Raw genomic sequence first — 22,814 nt, 5'->3', positions numbered from 1 at the left:
CAGTGGAACTAATGAAGCCTGGTTTTTTTTGTGAGATGCCCTTTGCTCCATCCATTTTCCTTTCTGTCTGTGTCCACAGTATGCACCGCAGCCCTCCCCTCTGGCTGTGGTTTTCCACTACTCTACCTTGAAGTTGGAGTTTTAAAACACTTAAAGCCAGCGCCGCCAGAAGCAGCAGTCCTGGCTGATGCAGGGCACTGCTTTCTCCCCCTCCTGGTGGCACAAGTAGTTCTGCAGCAGGGCGGTGAAACCTGCCGTGGGGAATTGATTTGCGTTAAAACTAGCTTTTATCTTTTCTTTGTTAACTTGACCCCGGAAAAGCCTCCCTAGTCCACTCTGTGGCCACATAGATGCCTGTGCTGGCTGGAGGGAGAAGACAGCAAAGCGTAGCCAGGAGCAGCGGTAGAATCGAATTACTTCTCTTGACAGCGTATTCCTGCTTTATAAGGAAGCTGCAGTATCGATATCATTCCATGTCCCTTCCACCATTCCTGGGGAACTACTGGATCTGCTGCTTATTATTTTTGACTCGCTGACTATTGCCAGGCTGAGCAGCCAGGAGCAGAGAAGCTCTTCCCTTTCCTGGCTGGGGATGGAGGGCCGCTTTCTCCTGCCCAGCCAGCAGTTTTTACGGAGCTCGTAAGGACTCGGAGACATCAGTCCTTGGTCTGTTCTGGTTGGATCTCAAACCCTTCTGGTAAAGGGCTGGGGCTGATGCAGGAGGCCAGGGGATGAGGAAGAAATAATGAAGTTCTCATAAACTTTTCCTTGAGGGAGTAGCAGCTAGGAGCAACTCTGATCATGACAAGAGTCTTAGCAGTTCACATGGCCAAGAAAACAAACGTAGGCTGGTGTAACAGTAGGATGATGTTTTAAATGACAAACCAAGACTGATTGTTTTTTCACTGTACTAATGCAAGAGTTTTACTAAAAACTAAAATGTAGAACTTTGTTTTTTTTTTTTTTTTTTAATGGCGACCTCTACTTAGAGACTCAAATTTATCAAATTTCATGGTTTTAAGACTTTAAATGTAGTTATCGCTTGTAGGTTTACAGGTTCTAGTATTTACATATGAGAAAGCCATCCTGCTTTTTCTCATGGACATCATCAGAGTCAAAAAGCTGGCACTTCTTAGGACAATTAAGACCCTAGAGAGTACGTATTTAATGACTTGCCTCCTTTGAATAGTCGGATCTATTTATAAGAATTACACATGTTTTTGTTCCAGATCACTCTGTTTCCCAACCAATTATGGTTCAGAGAAGACCTGGTCAGGGGTTTCATGTGAATAGTGAAGTCAACTCAGTGCTTTCACCACGGTCAGAGAGTGGAGGACTTGGAGTTAGCATGGTGGAGTATGTGTTGAGCTCATCTCCTGGAGATTCCTGCCTAAGGAAAGGAGGATTTGTAAGTGTGCCTGATTCTGACATTTGAGTTCCCATTATGTTGTTTTCTCCATTTGCTGCTTGGTTCGTTTGTTTGTTAATCCATTCCTAAAGGCAGATGTTTCTTTTATTTGCTCTTAGTTCAGCTATCTTTCTTAAAATGGGCCGGCTCGCGGTTTAACCGTTGTTCTTGACTTAGGGGATGGAGTGTGGGAGATGGGTGTAAAGGATGCGAAGGTGGCTGACGTTCCCTGGCTCTTCGGATAAGCACGCCGGCAGTAACACCCCTTCTAAGCTTGTCGTTGGAAAAGCATGCAAATATACCTGTGGTTTTTGAATGAGCGTGTGGCTGCTTTGGTGCTGGCTAAGAACAAAAAGCTCCATGTAACGATGCTAGAAAACGTGATGTAGCTACAAAAGCCACTCCAGCTGGGGAATGCTTCCAAGGGCATCTTGTTTCCTGGGGAGAAATGGCATTAGTCGCTGTGCTTCGTGGGCTGGGGAGGGGAGCGCAGTCGCTGCTGCCCCCAGTCTAAGGATGTGGTGAGAGAGGCATAATCAAATCCCATCCCTGGAGTGGGGAGAAAGGGGCTGCGTTTGAGCTCTCCCTCATCAGCCAAGTGCTAGATCAGGAATTGTCAAAAACCATAAAAGCGGAGTAGGTTCGTTACTGTTCGACGGCTGTGCTCAGCTCTTCAGGGAGCTGATTTGTGGTTTCCTTCATCCATCCTCATATTTTTGTCCCTCGTTAGTGGGCACCTCATAACCTTGTTGAACCCCGAGCCTAAGGAAGGGGATTTTTTGAGAAATGAACAATCAGGGGAAGGAGCCAATTTATCATCCCAGTTGGGGGTTAGAGAGGTGTCCGCTCCACAGCAGTTGATAGCCAGGGTGCCAGTTCTGAAAGGAAGGGTCTCGCTGGTGAATACCACGTTGCGTGGGTGAGAATCGGGCTCCAAATTTATATTTACGATTGGCGTTTCCAAGTCTGTCCTTTAACATTAAGGAAGCACGATTTTCTTTCAGAAGAAGCATTACACGATGATTGCTTTTAGAATAATATTTTTTTTTTCTAAATATGGGTGGGGGACGGGAATCCTCCCTTCCAAATAGAGAGAATGGAAAAATGATTTAGTTGCTACAAGTGTTCCAACGCCCCGTTACGTACGGAGGGCTCTTCCCTCAAATGAAGTGGAAGACGGGGTTTGAATGTCGGTCTTTGTGACAGCACCAAAGCTGTCTCTGATAAATATGTTTATATGCCCCTTGCTGGTTTTTATCATAAATTATGTTGTTTTTCCTCTCCCTTTTGTTGTTCAAAACTCTGCCCCTGGCATAATCACCCTTTATTCTTCTCCCAAGTGAAATAAAATGCAGACATTAAGGGCAGGAATGCTGCAGATGTAATACCACTCACAAAATGCTCAACAGAACAGAAATCCTTTTTTTTTTTTTTTTTTTTTTCCCTGTCTTTTTATTTTCTCCCTTTCTCCCCCCCCGCCCCCCAAATGTGCTTTAGGATCCTGTGAACCAACGATTGAACTAGTCGTTGATGTGAGTGCTCTTAAATGAGCCATAGCCTGGAATTCACTGTGCAAATCACAATAATGCCTCCCAAAACTGAGGTTATGCTCAAATACGCGCACTTGTCGAGTCAGTTACTGCATCTTTAACACCGAGACAGTGACTTTCGGAGAGGCACTAATTCACTTTACACCCCTTCGATACACACTGTCATATTTAAAAGTTCCTAAATTAATTTTGAAGCGCCCAAGTGCTATCTAGAAAAAGGGTTTGGATAAGTATTCTTTGAAATTATTTTGGGGTGGGATTTTAGGGCCCATGGACACAGACCCCGAGTTACTAAAGAGAAGAAACTGAATAGATAGATAAAACCTCTCTTGGAAGAGTGAGAACTTAATTCCTTTATTTCTTCGATTATGATTGACGATTTTACTTTTTTTACATTTTGGTTTGTAAGAACTAATGTTTGCAAGTGACTTACTTTATTGTGACGTGTTTCTTTGATTTGTTACCCTCTCGGCATAAAAGTAACATTGATCTGAAAGCTAAGCTTATTAAAATAATGTCTCTTTTGCCTAGGGGCCAAGGGATGCAGAGAATGATGAGAATGACAAAGGAGATAAGAAAAATAAGGGCACATTTGACGGCGATAAATTAGGAGATCTGAAGGAGGAGGGGGATGTGATGGATAAAACAAATGGTTTGCCTGTGCAGAATGGAATCGACGCAGATGTCAAAGACTTCAGGTACGTCCGCCATTAGGTAATAATTAATCGGTGTCGCGCTATTTTGAGAGGTCTTCCACGCTGTAGTGAAAAAGCCTTTGACTCACTGAAACAGTGTCATAAGGATGTTAGAATGCACACAGGGAGGCACTGTGGGAAGGTGGAGGATAACACCTGATAGCTCGCATCTGCGCAGACCGTGTTCTGTATAGTGTCATCTTCGTTTATTATCACACCTGTTTTTAACTACCCTGGGAGGGATTCCTATGGCTGACTCGTTGTATATCCTAGTCTAAATGATAGTTGGGGGTTTGGACTTGTTCCTTGTAGCTCTCAAGAGATTAAAGCCTTCCGAAACTGGGGCCATCGATGTAATCAATGCATGTGTTTCTCGCTCGCTTACCCGCTTGCTGGGCCTCGTGTTGGCATGTAGGAAAACCGTAAAAGCAAAACAAATGCACTGCCGGCCCTCACGTTGAGATGAGCCGTTTCCCACTTGAGCCCAATGCTTGTGTTGGGTAATTAGGAAACCACAGCAGCTACTTTAGAAAGGTTTCGAGTGAGATGCAATGCCAGAGTGTCACGTGGTTAATAATTACCAAATAGCTTTTTGAAAAAATAACATTGGCATTTCTGAAATCCTGCCTTGTTACGACTGACTCTCTCAATTGAGGAGAAAAAAAGAAACTGTATTTTTTATACTTGTACAGTAACAGGTCTTTGAGGTGGGGAAACTGGGGTTTTGTGGGTGGCTTTTTTTGTTTGTTTTTTTTTTTTAAATACATAAATTATTCTGTAGGATTCATTTAGGGAACTGTTTCAGGCCCTCCTATAGTTTATTTTTCCCCTTTTATCACAACATCGACAAGCAGTTCTGGTGAGTACTGGTGTCTGTTGCTGTTAATCGATGCTGTGACATAGCATGAAATGGACGTGCTTAGTGAGCAGTATCTTCTCTTCCTGCATAGCCGTACACCTGGTAACTGCCAGAACTCTGCTAGTGAAGTGGATCTGCTGGGTCCCAACCAGAACGGATCAGAGGGCTTAGCCCAGCTGGCGAGTACTAATGGTGCCAAGCCGGTGGAGGATTTCTCCAACATCGAGTCCCAGAGTGTCCCTCTGGATCCCATGGAGCACGTTGGCATGGAGCCTCTTCAGTTTGATTATTCTGGCACTCAAGTACCCGTGGACTCGGCCGCAGCCACCGTGGGGCTCTTCGATTACAATTCCCAACAGCAGGTAATGCGTCGGCCGTTGGTCCTACCCTACCGCTCCGGTTCCTCCGGCAGAGTCCTCATGGGGTTGGGCGTGAGCTCGGCCTCTCGGCTTGGGGAGAGGGACGGAGGAATGGTTTCATCCCCTCTGCCATCTATAGAGCGCCGCATGTGTCCTCCCAGGGAGCTCCGTGCAGGAGAGCTACGGTCCTGGAATAAGCGCCAGTTGCCAACAGCACTTTTCTGTGTCTTTAGTCATTTTTAACTTGAGTAAGTTTGCATTGGAGAAGAGCTTTAAATTAGTAAAAACTGCTAAACAAAAAAACCCTACCCTTGAGTCCTCAGAGTGTCTTAAAGGCCAAACGGCCGTTGAGCCTGGGTGTTGCGGCCCTGCTTTGGGGTCTGCAGTACCCAGCTGGAGCAGGCTGAAGGAATAAGGAGTTTAAACTGGCTCCCTCCTACCTGAGCGTGGGTTAAAACCCGAGGTCGGAGTCCAATACTACAAAACTGTTATCCCAGCCCAGCGGGTTGGTTTGACCTTTTCTCCCACATAAGTGGCCCAAGCTTCTCCTCCCGACCACGGAGCGCAAGTCCTCGCTCTGCTCTTGGCTTCTCCTGAATGCTGGGCCCAGATCCAACCAGCGACTTGTAATCCGCTCCTGCGCCTGCTAGTTTGGGTAACGGTTGTAAACTTTTATTGCCTTCCTTTTGTAACTATAATATCCCACAAAGAAGAATAAAATCCTTTGTTGTAGCTGATTGCAAGAGTATATAACTAGCCCTGGCTTTCCTGAAATATCGGATCTTTTTTAGCAAAATAGCCTGTTGGCAGGCTGTATTGAGGAGAGACCGTTGCCAAGTTTGTGCTGAAGGCAGAGGGTTATCGTAGTCTAAAAAGCAATGTAAATATCTGTGTTATAGCTTGATCGGTTGTTTTCTTGTATAGCACGTTTGGGAGGTTAATGATGGAAAATTTTTTTTAATGATTAAACTAAATAGCTGTTGTAGAGTTCAAAAAGAAAAAAACAAACCAACACCTAGTTTCAGGTCTTTGTCTTACTCCGGTGCAGGACCTCAAATGCAGGAATTACTTTCAAACAATGAAACTTGTCTTTTTTTTTTTTTTTTTTTTTTTTTTTTTTAAAAAACGGTGTATTAGAGCTAAATAAGTGAGCAGCTTTTTAAAGAATTGTTAGATATGGAAAAATAACTGCAGGAATGCGAACCCTGCAATTGGCGTTTTGTCAGTGTTTTCTGTTTAAATTAAGGCTCACTTACAAGTTCAAGTACCTTTTTTTTTCTTTTTCTTTTTTTTTTTTTTTTTTTATTTCCAGCCTTTAAAAAAATAGGCTTTAAAATTTGGCATGGCTTGCACTTAGCTAGTGGAAATCAAAACTCTCAAAAAGTAAGACCGACCTGGGAAGCGTGCTGATTCCGGAAGGGATTGTGGTACGGCGCTCTGGCTGGCCCAGACAGATCTGGCTCATTTGGGGGTTTTTTCGTGTTATAAAGTGGACGGGTGATATCCACGTAGAGCTGCTGTCACCTCCACGTCATCACGCCTGGAACTTTCGGCTGAGTTTGCCTGTGGAGCTGCGGTTCTCTCTGCGAACTGTGACCTCTGAATTTTGGGGGGAGCTGGGAACGAGCAGGTCGGGCTGTTTAACGACGACTGTTATTTTAGTTTCAGCTTTGTTGTGGCAGCTCCTGACACCTCCAGTAAATGCGAACGACAGGCTTGTGTCAGCTGTATTAAAGACAAGAATTCAAAGATTCACTCTTCTGCCAAATGTGAGCTCTCGGTGCACGTTTGTGTAAAGGCAACGCGCCTTGGCTCCGAGTTGTACCCATTTTTTTTAATACATGACATCCAGCGGCCAGTGTTTCTTGGTATTTGCTGTCTGCCAGTTACGGCCTGTATGAAAGAAACCTCTCTTTTGGCGGTATAGTTTTTCTTTCCGTTCAGTTGTCAGGAGGAAATATGTCCTGAATAAAAGGATCTCGTCTGCAAAAGTGTCTTTCTCGGTCCATTGGGAAGCGTCATATACTTTGAAGGGATTACAACCAAGTACAGCTAAAAGCAATATTAAGAAGGGAAGGTCTTAACCACGAGTAATCTGATTAGAGTTGTCAGATGTTTATATTGCAGAGGAAACTGGCTTATAGAAATCTAATCTTGCCATGTTCCCATAACTGTACAGTACAGCCTGCCATGGGCTGCTTCCTTGGAATTCCCTTGATGAACTCCCCCGCGTGTTGTAAGTGATACTTCGTTTGTGTACCCGTGTGAGCGGGGGAAATAACTGCGCTTTTGGAAATGGCAGGTGATCCCAACATTGAGAGTTGGGGGGGTTCAGCCTGGAGAAGAGAAGGCTCCGGGGAGACCTTCCAGCCCCTTCCAGTCCCTAAAGGGGCTCCAGGAAAGCTGGGGAAGGACTCTGGATCAGGGAGAGGAGCCATGGGATGAGGGGGAATGGCTTTAAACTGGAAGAGGGGAGATTTAGATGAGATATTGGGAAGAAATTCTTTGCTGTGAGGGGGGTGAGCCCCTGGCCCAGGTTGCCCAGAGAAGCTGTGGCTGCCCCATCCCTGGAGGGGTTCAAGGCCGGGTTGGCCGGGGCTTGGAGCAACCTGGGCTGGTGGGAGGTGTCCCTGCCCAGGGCAGGGGGTGGCACTGGGTGGGCTTTAAGGTCCCTTCCGACCTGAACCATTCTATGATCCTACTAAACTCCTCTGAAACGACGTCAGGCATTTGGAGGTTTTCACTCTGAATGGGATTTCTAATCGGCTAAAATGCTCCGTGCGTACAGTCTTACAAATTCTGCCTCGCTTTGTAAACGCCAGTTAATACTCCTGTTAGAAGAGGTTTTTTTTCCTTTTTCCACTTACTGTAGACCACAGTTTAATACTGCTACGTAGTTTAACCTCAGTTTCCTATCCAGTAGGGTTCCAAGTAAAATGATAAAAAGCTGTTATTTGAGTTTTTACTTTTTGCTTTGATTTTTGAATATAGGTCTTTGCTGTCAGCAGATGGAGACAGCGCATAGAGGCTGTAATAACTCTTCCTAAATACGTAGAGTTGATGATTCCCAGAGCTCGTGCGGCGTAGGGGCTTATCTGGCAAAGTAAAACCTGAAATTGCGGTTGTTTTTGTTGGCTCCGTTTCCTTGTACATGCGACAGGCGGTGGGAAATCTGCAGCTGCAAAAGGTTTTAGCTGTTCACGCTGACTTGCTTCTGGGTAAGTTGTGTGGAGCCCGGCTTTGCGGCCTTGCAGGAACTGCGATTCAGAGCAGGCAGAGGGGAGAGGCCACGGATTTGAGTCACTGCCGAGTGCATGGCGTAGATACTAACATTTATGTGACCTTTCTCTGCAAGGGAAACTCCATAAAGATTCGAGAGCAGGTCCGCTGCAGGAGGAAGGAATCCAGCCTCGTGCTCGCAGCACAGGGGAACGCAGAACGTCTGCACGTGGGTTTGAAGCAGCTGAGGAATATTGTCTGAGGAAGCGAGTGTCACCAAGCTGGAGCTAAGCCTGTAGGTTTCTTTGACTTGAGGATGCAGACATGCTCTGGCAAGCAACTCTGAAGAAAAGGATCTGGGGGTCTTGGTAGACAGTAAATCATCCGTGAGCAAGCAATGTGCCCTTGTTGCCAAGAAGGCCAACGGAATTCTGGGCTGCGTAGGGAAGAGCGTGGCCAGCAGGTCAAGGAAGGTCATTCTCCCCCTCTGCTCTGCACTGGTGAGGCCACAACTGGAATACTGCGTCCAGCTCTGGGCTCCCCGGTTCGAGAGAGACAGGGAACTGCTGGAGAGAGTCCAGCGTAGGGCAACAACGATGACTGAGGGACTGGAGCATCTCCCTTATGAGGAAAGGCTGAGAGAGCTGGGACTCTTTAGCCTGGAGAAGAGAAGGCCGAGAGGAGACCTTATGAATGTTGACAAGTATCTAAAGGGTGGGTTTAAGGAGGATGGTGCCAGACTCTTTTCAATGGTTCCCAGTAACAGGACGAGGGGTAACGGGCACAAGCTGGAACATAGGAAGTTCCCATCAAATATGAGAAAAAACTTCTTTACAGTGGGGGTGACAGAGCCCTGGAACAGGCTGCCCAGGGAGGGCGTGGAGTCCCCTTCTCTGGAGATTTCCAAGCCCCGCCTGGATGCAGCCCTGAGTGATGTGCTCTGGGCAGTCCTGCTTTAGCAGGAGAGCTGGACTGGATGATCTCTAGAGGTCTCTTCCAGCTCTGAAATTCCGTGATTTTCCTGAGCAGGTGAAAGGACTGCCCAGCCACTCTGTGCCTTATTCCTCCTTCCATGATATCAGTAGTTTTAGGTAAAGGAGCATCTTTTCCATCTCCTGCTTTGAGTCTTTAGCTGGCGGCAGCCGCTTGCAGAGCTTTTGGGATACTCAGGCTTGATTTCAGCAAAAGAGGGATGCGCAAGGCTGGTGTGGGTACTCCGGTGTCTGGCGGTCAGATTTAGCGGTCGTCGGCTGTGCTCGCCCGAGGGGGAGGGAACAAGCAGGCAACAGAATAATCCGACAGCAGCAGGTGAAATATTCGTGCGTGGAGGAGTTGTGGAGTCGCTTTTTTGGGTACTTCTAGTTTAAAAATGGATCGTCGACATGCATTTGGGAGGTGTGGAAATCATCACACGTGTAAACTGAGCACAAGGAAAGGTGTTTTCAGAGAAGAGAAGTGCTTTTTTTGCCCTTAAGACAGGCAACTAATAATCCAGCCCTTTCCTCTGCTGTTCACCTTGGTGGAATACACATTAGCAGAACTGGAAAAACAGATCCCAGCGATGCAAACGAATATGAAAATTAAAGGTTTTGGTGAAGCGTAGGTAGCCAAAGAAAGCTAAAATATTGGATTGCTGAACTCCGTACAAAAGTGGACCAAAAAACCAAGGGTGGCTACCGTCTACACCCCGCAGTGGAGCAGTCTGGGGACGTTTGTGGGGTTTTTTCTGTATCTGCGGATGCCAATCAGTGAAGGAGATGTTGCTGGACATTCCTGCAGAGCCAGTATCCCTCATTCTGTTCTCTGTAGGTCCCATTTTCCATGATGTCCTTGCTTTTTTAAACTACAAGATGTCCGTGGAGCATTTGATCCGGCTCCTAATGACAGATGGAACCTTAACGAAGATCATGCCCCTTAGAAGCACTCAACTTTGAAGTACTGTTGAACGACAAGCTTAAAAAAAAAAAAAAAAGGAATAAATAAAGACAAGGTGTGTTCTACATAAAGACTGCTAGGAGTGTTTTACGGCCCTCCTGATGTTAGGCTAGGGAAGTAATAAAGTAACTGTGGATTTGATGTGTTTCTCCATAAGCGGCATTACGCTATTCCTTGGATATATGGAGGGCCCCGGCGTCTTAAGGGGTGAGCAATCTTGGAGGAGAGCAGTTGTGGCTCTGTTTTTGGCATGCAGAAGATCAATTCTGGATCCCCAAAGTACTGAGTTTCCACATCTTACATCTGATACCGATGCCTTACATATTTTTTTTATTTTTTTTTCTCCTTCTGAACTCGTAAAAAGAGAAGAAAACAGAGGTAGATAATCACCTGTCTTTTTTTTTTTCCTTTCCAGATTTTCTGCCTAAATAGTGCGGTTGCTCATCCTGCTCTCAGGAGAACAAACTCCAATTTTTGCCTATATAAAAAAAAAAAAAAACCAAACCCACCCTAATTTTCTAAATGATTCCGGGCTTCTTGATGGTTATGTGTTTCTGCCAAAAATTTGGGCAGAATTATTATTGCTGCTGCTGACAGCTTGAAGTAGCTCGCTTGTCTTGTCTGAAAGGAGGGCAGAGATAATAGGTGTGAAAATTGTATAGCATTTAGGCCCTTTTTTTTTTTTTTTTTTTTAACTTTCCAAGTGAGTGGAGAGAGAAAACATTTATCACAGCGGTTTGTGAAGTCGTTCACACCTCAGAAATGATCACTTTTGGAAAGAAAAGCTGGGGGCTGAACATCGCTTCCCGATCGTTTCAGAGTGGCTGTTTGGCTGGTGTATCCTTAAATGTTTTAATTGGAACTGAGAGATGGTCTGCTAATGGATTAATTCAGGGAGTGTTTCGTTTAGGTAGAGGCATGGGAAGCTGGGAAAGGAAGTTTTTAGTAAGGACCTGGATGAATTTAAAAAAAAACAAAACAAAACAAAACAAAAAAAAAAAACCAAACGAAAAAAACCAGAAACAAACCACAACCCAACTGTAAGCAAAAATACTTTAAAGGCTAATGTAATCCTCTTTTTCTTTCTCTTTTTTCTTATTGAGAATGACTGTTCTCAGTAACGTTGCCCGTTGCTCCCTAACTACGATAGCAGTTGGAGTTGGTGTTGCAACTGTTGGTTTGCAGGTCGTTACGCGTTCCGCCTTTGGAAACCATTGGAGCGGGCCATTACAGGCAGCGTAGAGGGTTTCAACTTCCAGGCTTTCCCCTTTTTACTCCAAAGGGGGATTTGAACAGCAAATGAGTAGACGAGACGCGAGTCTTATTTTAGGTGCAAATCCATCTGCTGGCAAGGCCAAAATCAGAACAGCCCATAGAAGAATCATGATTTTTAAATCACCCCGATAAAGGTGCATCACCTGAATTAGCAACAAAAATAAATGAAGCAAAGGACCTGTTGGAATCCACTGCCAACAACTGGAATCCGAAGCCTTGGGTCCGAAGAGATTCAGCAGATACGTTGTGCAACAGCTTTTATATCTACTTGCTCTGCGCAGTTTCTTAACAGTGCATCAGTTGTTCCTGTTTATTGTCGTGGTTAAAAGTTTAAGACTATTTAAAAGCAAAGCGAAGTCCTTTACACTTAGTACGGTTGTGCTCCTGCGGGGAACAGGGAGTTGGACTCGATGCTCCTTATGGATCCCTTCCAATTCCAGATATTCTGTGATTCCATGTGCTTTGGGTGACTTAACCAGAAGTCCCTGGGTCTGGTTTCTGCCTGTGGTCACAGAAGAACTTACACCCCTTGGGAGGGTGCGTGCGGGAGATGGAGGGCTGGCGGGTGAAGGGAACGTTTTGTCCAGGGCTTTGTGAGCTCCGGGGGCTGGCATCCCCTCTGGTGGCTCTGAAGCCATCCGAGGTGCACGGTCTCTCCCACACCTCACTCTGCCGTCCCATTGCCCTTTCAGGCCATCGGGAGAGTGGGACGGGTTCTCCACTGGTGTGACAGGGATTTCCGTCCCGTGTGCCCTTTCAGGCCATCGGGAGAGTGGGACGGGTTCTCCACTGGTGTGACGGGGATTTCTGTCCCGTGTGCCCTTTCAGGCCATCGGGAGAGTGGGACGGGTTCTCCACTGGTGTGACGGGGATTTCGCTGCACTCGGTGTCGGTCGGGATCTGGAAGCGCTCCTGGGAGCTGGTAGTGATCCCCAGGCTGCAGTTAGGGCTGGTGGGTTTGGGGAGGAGTTGGGGAGAAAATGGCCTTCATGCGTCGTGCAGAGAATAATAGCAGAGAAAACCCTGGCTGTGGTTTAGCTGCACTTCAGAAATAGATATATTATTTTTTTCTGGTGGATTATCACGGGCAATTGATTTCAAAGGGGTTTGTTTTTTTTCATTTCCTTTTGAAACGTTTCCCTTTGAAGAGGAGTGTCTGTAGTTGTGAAAATAAATCTAGTGTAAAGGAATTGCTTTAAAGGGAAGTAAGAGAGTGCTTTTTGTGTGTGAGTAAAGGACCATTTTTGTGCTTCTGTCCCTTCAGTTGTTCCAAAGACCGAATGCACTCGCTGTTCAACAGCTAACAGCAGCGCAGCAGCAGCAGTACGCCTTGGCAGCCGCCCATCAGCCTCACATAGGTAAGTCTTGCATTTAATACCTTACGTTTTACTGGATTTCTGTTAGCCCTCAGAATACAGCGAGAAAACAGCAACAGAAAAGGATCGGTAGGCTTTAGAGAATCCTAAATATGTTTTTGCAGCTGGTAGTCGACACGCAAGCAGAAGTGTATTGTTTGAAGATTTACTTGAAAAATTCTGGAGGTCTCTCTTGCACGCTTTGAAAGCTCTAGAGCGTTCATGTCGGGCGGGAGCGACACTCGTACCCTTGCTGAGAGCGCTGCTCAGTAATGAGAGCGTTTTGAAGTACTCGCTCCGAGTGAGGCATGAATTGGGGTAAGCGGCACAACACACAAAGGGGAAAAATGCACAATTCGATATACACCTGAACGTGCTTCCCGTGGTTCAGCTGCCTGGGGGCTGACTTTAACTTAAAGATGTAATTTATGCAAACGCATGATTCGTATTATTCAAACAAGATAGATTAACTGGGAAGAATGCACTTAATCCTGTGCGTAGAAAAAGAGGAGAACTGGAGAAGGGCCACTCATGGGTGATTGGAGTTAAACTATCTTAGGGTTAAACGTTTCTAGCAAAATAAGCAATTTAAGTGGCGGTTCTTCCTACCTGAAAACCCAGTACAAATGTGTTGGGACTCTCCCAGCTCCCTGCAGCGCACTTGCGTGCTTATTGGAGTTCAGCGAGAGACCTGAATTCAAATTATTTAGCTTTTTACCTTAATCCCCTTCACCTTCACCTCCCCTCCACGCCCCCCTCCCGCCCCCCTGGTAATTTCTCTAATGATTAAACTGTTTCCTTGCAGAGGAAGGGAAATGCCTACACGGCAGTGGTAGTGCCCGGCGATGTTGCCTCTACACTCCTGAGCTCCTTCCAAACTAATTTATTGACGTACTGGTATTGTGTAGTGGGTATGGAACTCAGAAAGTAGGGTAAACTGGTTCTTGATTCACTTGCTGTGGAAAATACAGAATACTCACGCTTAATTAGCTAATGTTAATATCTGTCTGGTGTTGATAGTCACCTAAACAGTAAGGAGGTGTCAGAGATACCTGAGCAAGTATGGGTGTTGTATATAGGCTATTTTACCACTTTAACTTTCCTTATGGGGCACTGCATCCTTGGAATTAGGTTTCTTCTCTGTACATTGTATCCTCTGTTCTATTAAGACTGGGAAATGCAGTGGTTGCTCACTCCCTAAGGACAACAACCTGTAAAAGGCTTGGAAATAGTAAAGCAACCCGAGCTTTTTGTGTTCGCCAGCCGGGTAGCCAGAGGTATTTTGGTAGGGGTTTCAGTTCTAGTTAAGTTTGTTTTTACTGACAGGTATGTTTTCAGCAGGTTTAGCTCCTGCTGCCTTTGTCCCCAATCCGTACATCATCAGCGCCGCTCCGCCGGGAACAGATCCCTACGCAGCCGGACTCGCAGCAGCTGCCACGTTAGGTGAGATGCTTCCAGTTGTCCGTGCGTTCCTGACGTGTTCTGTACCCAAACTGCTCCTGAGTCTGTGATTGTGGAAATTAAGTATTAGCACCTTGTAATTTCTGTGGAGAGATAATTATATACCAGTGAGTTGCAACAGAATTTGTCCTGGAAAACCTATTTTCTGTAGATTAAATGTCATAATTCTTGTATAACGCTTGCTATGGGCCCTCTTCCTGTTGAGGGCAACCAACCAGAGCAAACCTGAAATGAAACACTTGCAGACATAAATGTTGCTACGTGTTTGGGGGTTTTTGGTAACTGACAGTAGTGAGAGAAACCTTTGAAAATATACTTATTAAATGCTAGAAAGATGGAGGATGTGTTTTCCTGCTGGGAAAGTTGTACCTCGATGCTGCTTAGCTTTATTTCCTGTAGTGCATCCTGCCAGCAGTATCTTTCCCTTTTGCTCGAGTCTCTTAAGAATTTAGGTTCTGTAGGTAAAAACATCCCGTATCTGCTGTGAGGCTTATGCTATGGATATGCGGTTTTTCCAGATGGCGAGCCAAGATGGTGGCTCTTGTTCTTTGCGCGAGATCTTTCTCCCAAACGTTCATCTATCGGCTTCCACATTCTTGCCAACTGTCATAGCCAAAACTTGTTGTATCTTGAGATGACAGCTCGGTAAAACAGCTTATCAGACAGTGCGAAGAACACACTGTACGTTGAACTCTTGCTGCGTATGCCGCAAAGTTCTTGCCTAAGCGTTGAGGACAAAGGAAGAACGTACTTTCAGAAGAACAGTTTTATAACCGTGCATTGCTTTCCCTGAGCCACCGGGAGAGGAAGCCTTCTGTGTTTTAAATCAAAACTGCTTAGTTCAGGGTAGTGGGGATTTTAAGTGGAGCCTGCACCCTCTTGCCACACTCCACTTACAACTTCCATACTTCCTGGACATCCCTTGGGATGGCTCCTACCAAACCGAAGCCGGGAACCGGCTGGTTGTACAGGAATAGAGCGCTCTGCCAGAGAGCGTTGTGGTTTGGTACGTGACTCTTCGGCGTGTTTAACAGCTCTTGCATAACCGCTGCTTAGCTTCTAAGCTTCGAGGCCAGTATCAGGTCAAGCTCTGAAATGGGATTTCAGCGACTGTGACCCAGTCGGATGGCGTTTTTAGCGGATCGCATGGAAGTATGTAAAGAATCAAGATTACAATTTGAAGATGGGCTTTGGACTCTTCGGCTGTTGTGAATGTTGCCTGCTGGTTGCATAATAACAATGCAAGATTAAGTTTAGATAACAACATGTTGTTGGCAAACAAATGATGCTGTGATTAAATGGAAGAAAGCCAAGAGCTAGAGTACAAGGATATGTCTAACCGTCCAGGGGTCGATAAACTATCATGTGATGATGAATGCGTGGCGGTGAATGAATGACCTCAACTCTTGGTGGCAAATATAAGTAGGAAGCTTCAGTCGGGGCTTATCAGCAAAGAGGTGCTAGAACACTGGCAATTCCAGTTCCAGGCAGAAGAGGTGCTTTGTGAACGAATACCACCAAAAGAGGATTCTGGTTGGCCTTTTTGCATCACCTCAGCGCTGCTCAAGCGAGTGCTCATTCTTCAGTAACGCACTGCAGTTCAGTGGAGCAGGAGGTCAGCGTCTTGATTTCATCGAAAGACCATGCGTAACCTCTGCCAGATCTCTAGGAAACAGCGAGCGTGTTTGCGACAACTTTTTTTTTTTTTTTTTTTTTTTTGCCCCTTTTTTCTCAGCAGTCTTGAAGCCGCAGCTGCCTGAATATCTGAGTGGGGCCTTAGAAATTTGATCTAGGAAATACCATACCCCAGGTTACCTAAAGCATCTCAAAACTTGACATCAGGATCGCTGCTTGAATAATTTTTAAACTTTGTGGCTCTTGAAAGCAAAACAAAAGAATGCGTAATGCGCTGCAATGTAGGTATAGCGTTTCACCGCTGAGAAATATGAGTTTCTTCATCCATCTCGTTGGGCTCTGGATCCTAATTGCTAGAAATGCCAATGTAACAGCCTTCGCTCCTTGTTGATGTTTGGCTTCAGGAAAAGCATCTTTTCTGTGTAGACTCGAGCAGTTTTGAAAGCTTTTTCTGTGCAATGACGGAGTGCAGCACTGAAGGGACGTGGGGCAATTGAGATGTTCAGAGTTAGGTATAAAGTCAGGCGGCCTCCCTCATGCGTATGGGAGTGTTAAACTGGGAGGGCTGGGAGAAGTTTATGAGATGAAAGAAATGGGTTTGGAGTTGTTGGTAGTTTATTGCTCACAGTTACTTTTAAAGCAGAGGGGAAACTTTGGCATGTTTTATGGTGGAGATAATTCTGCCAATTAACATTCTGCCTTTATGGCAGCTTTTTCATGATTTTAAGACTGTCAGCCCTGTGATAATACTCTTTTCTTCCCAACAATAGTAGCATTTTAAAGAACAAATTTGAATGCAGAGGGAAGGGCTTCCTAGAGTCAAGAAAGAAATCACTTGTGAGTTTAAACCGTGGGGAAGATACTGCTGTCTTTAAAACGCGTTGTGCAATTGCCTTCTGTCATTTGAGAAGGATGTCACTCAAGAAAAAGAAATCTTGCCTTTTGTAAGACAAGCTGGGGAATGTTGATTCCCTCGGAGGTGGCGTGTTACAGGTAGAAAAGTGTTTCTGTTCTTTGTAGAGAAGTGGATGCTGGAATGATCTGCATACGGGAAAAACCACGGTGTTCCGAGACTGGAGGTGGGTCGGTTTGGATGTGTCTGCGCTGGGCTGCTCCAGCCTGGCTTTCTGAGAAGCTTCAGTCACTTGGTGCTGAGCTATGTCCCGGGTATGGATGCCTGCATGTACCGCCCAGGACCACGGGCTGGGGGACCACCTTGCCATGACAGGCCAGAGGGACGGGATGTCATCCAGAGGGACCTGGACGAGCTAGAGAGGTGGCCCCGAGCAAACCTCATGAAGTTCAACAAGGCCAAGTGCAAGGTCCTACACTTGGGTCGGGACAATCCTCATTATCAATACAGGCCGGGGGATGAGGTGATAGAGAGCAGCCCTGCGGAAAAGGACTTGGGGTGGATGAAAAGCTGGACATGACCCGACAATGTGCGCTTGCAGCCCAGGAGGCCAATGGCATCCTCGGCTGCATCAAAAGAACTGTGGCCAGCAGATCCAGAGAGGGGATTCTCCTCCTCTGCTCTGTTCTGGTGAGACCCCATCTTGGAGGACTGCGTCCAGCTCTGGAGCCCTCAGCACAAGAAGGACGTGGACCTGTTGGAGCGGGGCCAGAGGAGGCCACGAAGAGGATCCGAAGGCTGGAGCCCCTCTGCTGTGAGGACAGGCTGAGAGAGTTGGGGGGGTTCAGCCTGGAGAAGAGAAGGCCCTGGGGAGACCTTCCAGCCCCTTCCAGTCCCTGAAGGGGCTCCAGGAAAGCTGGGGAGGGGCTGTTTGCAAGGGCATGGAGCGACAGGACGAGGGGCAATGGTTTAAACTAGAGCTGGGCAGGGTTAGATCAGCCATGAGGAAGAAGTTCTTTCCACTGAGGCTGGTGAGACACTGGCCCAGGTTGCTCAGAGAGGGGGTGGAGGCCCCATCCCTGGAGACATTCAAGGCCAGGCTGGATGAGGCTCTGAGCAACCTGCTCTAGTTACAGATGTCCCTGCTGACTGCAGGGGGTTGGACTAGGTGGCCTTTAGAGGTCCCTTCCAACACAACGCAGTCCATGATTCTGTGATTCTATGCAAAGGTGCCATCCCCCTCCCAGGATCTGTGCCGCCCGGGCGCTGCCTGCCAGGGTTTTCCTGGGGCTGCCCACAGCCCTGCCAGTTCGGCTCTTCTACCCCGGTCCTTCCAAAGACACCACTTCATGGATACCTGCGGTCGCCGTACCAGGAATCGTGAAGTGATCAGCTCAACAAATCACTAGTAATTGATAAAGTTGCTACTTGCAGCTTTCCTTAAGCCGGTGGTTGCTGAGTCCTCGTCCTTGGCCGAGAGCAGGTATGGCTTCGGCGTACAGGGATCTGAGTGTGAAGGCTGAGATGAAAAGCAAAAATGTTGTGATGAACACTTACAGTTGGTTTTGCTAATGTTTCTTGAAAGGAATATTTCTGGGCGTCCGTGGCCAATGTGTGAGACGTAGTAGTGGGAATATTTGATTTCAAAGGCACTAGAATGGCTTCTATTTTCTTGTGTATGCGTATCTTTAATAAGTGTAAAAGCAGGTGCAAATATTTCCTGCAGTAAAGAAACACTCTGCGTGTTTTTGTAAGTCTGGCAATGATGACACACTTGCCCTCACTGAGAACAGTGTTCGATAATGAGCCTCACCATGCGCTCAAATGAGCTGAGCCAGACTTGCAGCTCTTTTAAGCCCAGCTGCTTGCAAACTTCAAAGACTTTGTGCCTCTTCTTCTTTTAAACACCTAAGGCTTTTGCAGATCTGATGAGCAACCTCTAACTAGGAAAAAAACTCCATCTAGACTGTGCTTGCTTGATAATTAGAACCGAGATTAAAATAACCCAGAGAGATGCCCACGTTTTGCCCAGATAAAGGGTATTGCGGCGACTTCCCAGTAGCCTATGGGCAAACACAGGCTAATTCCTTGCATAAAACGGAGCAGTTGCAACTGTTTTCCCGTTGAGTGAGGAAGCACCCGAGCAGTCGCCGTCCGATCTGCATCGACTGAATATAAACAGGTTATAGTCCACCGATCAGCTGCGTCTGCGCTGGTGAAGGTAGGCGGTACCATTGTGGGACTCATTCATTTTCTGCAGCTTTGTTTTTTGGTTTGGTTTTTTTGGTTTTTTTTTTTTTTTTTTAATTTTAGCTGCCACTGCTCATGAATTCCCAGGTCGGAAGGTAAGAAAGAAGCGGTTGCTGCTCCAAGGCAAATCTGAGGAAGGCAGACAAGTCACCTTCTCAGGCTGACGGGACACAGTACATCCAGCAAGGGTGGATTTGGTGGCAGAGCTTTAGGGACGTACACAAATCTGAGCATTTCACACACATTGCTGAAGCGCCTGGCATTAGACAACGGGCTGCTTTAACATCTCCCTGCGGTACGCGGGGCTGGGCACGCGTGTTAATGATGCCACAAACCCCTAAATTTGGGGAAAGTACAGTGGTTGGAAACAAAATAATAAAGGAGAGTAACCGCTACGCTTTTGAAATATGAATTTAATATTTGCGATTAAAGATGAAATGGGTGTCTTGAAGCCTTGCTGCATCCCGCCAGTGGGCAGCAGTGATTGCAGGAGCAGGAGCTGATCCAGACTGGTGCACAGCGGGTCGCTTCTGCATTGTGTAGTGGTTCATTTGAGACAAACACGTGTTACTGTACCAAAAAAAAAAACCAAAACCAAAAGAAAAAAGTGCTTCCTGGATTTTTCCCTTTCTGTCATACCCACGCTTACACTCAGCAGTGTCTTTTTGCATCTCCCTTTTTGCTGTCATCCCTTATATTTTGGGAATAGTTTTTAAGTCTCTCGGGGCGAACGCTTATAGTCTTTATATGCGTTACCCTTGTTCTCCTTGCAGGGTCTTTACTGTAAGACATGACTAACAGCAAGACTAAAATGACTTGGTTAGAGCTCAAATGCTAACGATCTCCCTTAAAATAGGAGCTATTTTTACTCCATGTAAGTGTGTGGTTCAAATTCTCCAGACTTGTTTATTCCGCAGCGTCAAATACGACTTGTGGCACTCTACCTTAAAAAGCCTAGTGTGCCCGGAGTCACTCCCGCTGGGGGGAAGGAACCCGTGGGATAAGTGATGTATTTGAAAAGCAAAGGAAATGCTTCTGCTTTTCTGCTGACCTTTCCAAAAGATATACAACAGACATATTAAAAATGTTATTGAATTCGCACACGTGTTATTTGGTGGGAGGGACTCCAGCGCAGGGCGCTCGCCGCTTCCTCGGCGTTGTCCCAGCTCGAATTACTTAAGGATATAGGCTGCCATTCTGCTATCGCCAAATTAGGTGTGCGATGTCCCGAGGCTTGATAAAACACAATGAATCTTCAAAAATTCCGCTTTTTCTGGTGCTCTCCGAGATTATTATTTATTTTTTTTAAGCCTCTGAAGTTGGAGGAGGAAAGGGGGATGTGGAAAGATAGAGAATCTCCTTTATGGTCGTTTGCAAATGCGGAATAGGATTGAGTGGCTGGAAGAATGACATTTTAAACACTCGAGCATTGATGCTATCCAGATGCAAAGAGGTTTTATTTTTTTTTAATTTATTGGGGGGCTAAATAATAGATACTATTGAACTGTGAATGTCAGCTGAGATTAGAAGAGACTTGTATATCTGTACTTAAAGAAGTTTCCTTCTCTTTTGGTTAGAGGTAAAGTTTTGCTCCTTCACTGTAAAATTAGGGCACATCAGTAAAAGCAAAGAATTTCAGCAGGATCGCTGGTAGCAGGATTTGACCTCATCCAATAAGGTAAAGCAAGTCAAGACGAAATTTCAGGCCTGACTTCTAAGCTTTTTAAAAATGAATAACACAAATGCCAGAATCCCTCTGTAATTTGCAAAGGATTGAAAGCAGATCACCTTGAAATAGGATTTGTGAAACCAGATGCGATAAGCAGGTATTTTTGGCGGCGGTTTGCTGTGTAAGGCTTGACGCGCTTCGGAAGCTCACCGGTTCCCTTCCCCTTGTAGGTCCGGCGGTTGTTCCTCACCAGTACTATGGAGTTACGCCCTGGGGAGTTTATCCTGCCAGTCTCTTCCAGCAGCAAGCCGCCGCGGCTGCCGCTGCCACGAACTCGGCAAATCAGCAGACCACCCAGCAAACCCAGCAGGGCCAGCAACAGGTAAGGGCTGGGATGCTTTCCACGTCGAGTCATTTACAGGGAACACAGCAGCTTTGAAGAATCCCGATTTTTATTTTTTTTTTAATTTTATTTTTATTTTTTTTTTCAATGACCGCTGCCAACACTCAGAGCCCTTGACCTCTCTTAAAAATAGGAGGAGAAACATCTGTATGTTCTGTTATGTCATTTAAGCGTCACGCACGTGGAGGATAGCGCACATGCACTCGTGGTGGTGAATTATTGCCTGTTAATGCTTTGCAAAACGAATAATCTCATCAGTTTTGTGAACACCGCTGAGCGACGCCGTAGCAAACTGGTGTGCAAGTGGAAATCGTCGTCTTGCGCTCTGTTCTCGTGCCCGTCGCTGCAGCTTGAAGGCCACGGCAACAATGAAGACCCGTGTCAAGTACTAAATGTTAATAAGCGTGTTCTCTTATACCGCAGTCCAGTAGAGGACGCTTTTTTGACAACGGCTAGCTTTAAAAGGGTCAAAATAACGGCGGAGTGAATTGGTTTGGAATCCATGTGAGGAGTTGAAGACAAAAGATGAGTTGCAAAAAGAAAATGCTGAATTTGCTATATTTACAAGGCAAACTGTGCAGCTGTTTTGCTTTAGTCTGCACAAAAATTTGGAGACTTTGACACCTAAAAAGACAAAATTGATGAAGTTAGTGAAGGTTTTTCCATATGATCGGCTGTTACCCCTTTAAGTGTGTTAGAGATGAACATTGAGATGGGCAGCTGTTGTTTGAATGGTATTTGCTTTTTTTAAAAAAAACAGTGAAGAGTTCACACCGGGAGCTGATAAGGGGAACTTTTTCCTTACTTCTGTTCTAAAGGGTGTGTGTTTGATGGCTCCGCACCATCCACCTCTTCTGCCTTAATCCCCGGGCAGTGACGGCAGATTGCGTTCTGTAGCCTGGGCTTTTTTCTTCTGTTGAAAATTGTTACGCAGCTTTGTGATGAATCACTCTGTAATTTCTCGTTGAGGTTTGTGGGGTTTTGGTTTTTTTCCCCCCCTATGCTTGGAATTTAACTAAAGCATTTTAAAGGTCTGGTATTTAATAATAGTTGTACCTCTGATGCAGATGACACAAATGTGAATCAAGCAGAAGGTGGAAACTGAGAGACTGGTACGAGAATTAAGAGAGAGTAATGATTTTCTTCCTCAACTGTCGCAAAAAGCCATCTTTAAACGTTTTACAGACTTGTACGGGAGTGCAAATTGTTGGCCTGCTATTTAAATCAACTTTGAAAAAAAGAAAATAATCCAAACTTTCAGACTAAACTGGCGGTTGCTAAACCTGTGTAATGAAGTTAAATGCTGGGAGGATGAGCGGCGTCCCGCCATCCTTGTTTTGGTTCTTGTTCCCCTTGGCCAGGCGGTTGGATACGCTCCGCTTTTCTCCCTCCCCACCCCAGCAGGGCCCGTAGGACGGGTGTCGGGAAGCGGCCTCGGGCTCTTGTTAGCCGGCCGGCTCTCCGACATGGCCCTGGCTGGTTTGGCTGCTGCTTGGTCCTCGCCTGACCTTGGCTTTATACAGTTTTATCGGCCTCTGTCCCATGGTACTTCCTGCTTGGGAAGAAAATGGCTTTGTTATCCTCCCGAAAAGTGAGGTGGCTCCTTTTTCATAGTAAAATGAAACCTTCCTTTCTGGTCCTCGTGTGTTTTGAGACAGCAATTAGAGTAGATAGCGATTGGCAGGTGAATTTATTAGCTTCGGCTTTAAAAACTAGAGCAAAACCCATGTTTGGTGATATTGTAAGGCCTTTTCAGGGTATAAAAGCAGTGAATTTTCACGCCAGCGATTCTGGAGCAGCGATCGGGAGGAGAGCACTTTGCTCCTGATGAAGTTAATGATCAAACCTCTGCAGCTGGTGGGTCGCGGGCGAGAGGGTGTCGGGCAGA

At 46.0% G+C, this 22,814-nt stretch overlaps 1 protein-coding gene, 1 non-coding gene and 1 pseudogene across 11 annotated transcripts in view; all 3 read left to right on the top strand.

The window, feature by feature from the left end:
- PUM1 (pumilio RNA binding family member 1) overlaps positions 1–22,814 on the top strand; it is an 83,598-nt gene that overhangs the window by 32,943 nt on the left and 27,841 nt on the right. For 4 of the 10 annotated variants that reach the window (XM_074562672.1, XM_074562669.1, XM_074562673.1 and 1 more), the window contains exons 5-10: positions 1,230–1,408; positions 3,490–3,656; positions 4,604–4,874; positions 12,565–12,658; positions 13,997–14,098; positions 20,754–20,905. In XM_074562672.1, the coding sequence (XP_074418773.1) occupies positions 1,230–1,408; positions 3,490–3,656; positions 4,604–4,874; positions 12,565–12,658; positions 13,997–14,098; positions 20,754–20,905 (965 nt within the window). Of the gene's footprint in view, positions 1–1,229; positions 1,409–3,489; positions 3,657–4,603; positions 4,875–12,564; positions 12,659–13,981; positions 14,099–20,753; positions 20,906–22,814 lie in introns of all 10 variants that reach the window. The other 6 variants (XM_074562667.1, XM_074562664.1, XM_074562665.1 and 3 more) reach the window with 2 other exon arrangements.
- On the top strand, positions 10,985–11,701 carry LOC141732996 (dnaJ homolog subfamily C member 15 pseudogene; annotated as a pseudogene).
- Positions 18,360–18,443, top strand: LOC141733257 (small nucleolar RNA SNORD103/SNORD85). Its single transcript, XR_012584254.1, has one exon. It is a non-coding gene; the product is annotated as a small nucleolar RNA SNORD103/SNORD85 (small nucleolar RNA).

Source organism: Larus michahellis, chromosome 19 (genome assembly GCF_964199755.1).
Source record: "Larus michahellis chromosome 19, bLarMic1.1, whole genome shotgun sequence".
Classification (NCBI taxonomy): Eukaryota; Metazoa; Chordata; class Aves; order Charadriiformes; family Laridae; genus Larus; species Larus michahellis.
The sequence above is the reverse complement of the archived record's forward strand: the minus strand, read 5'-3'. Positions and strand labels throughout refer to the sequence as shown.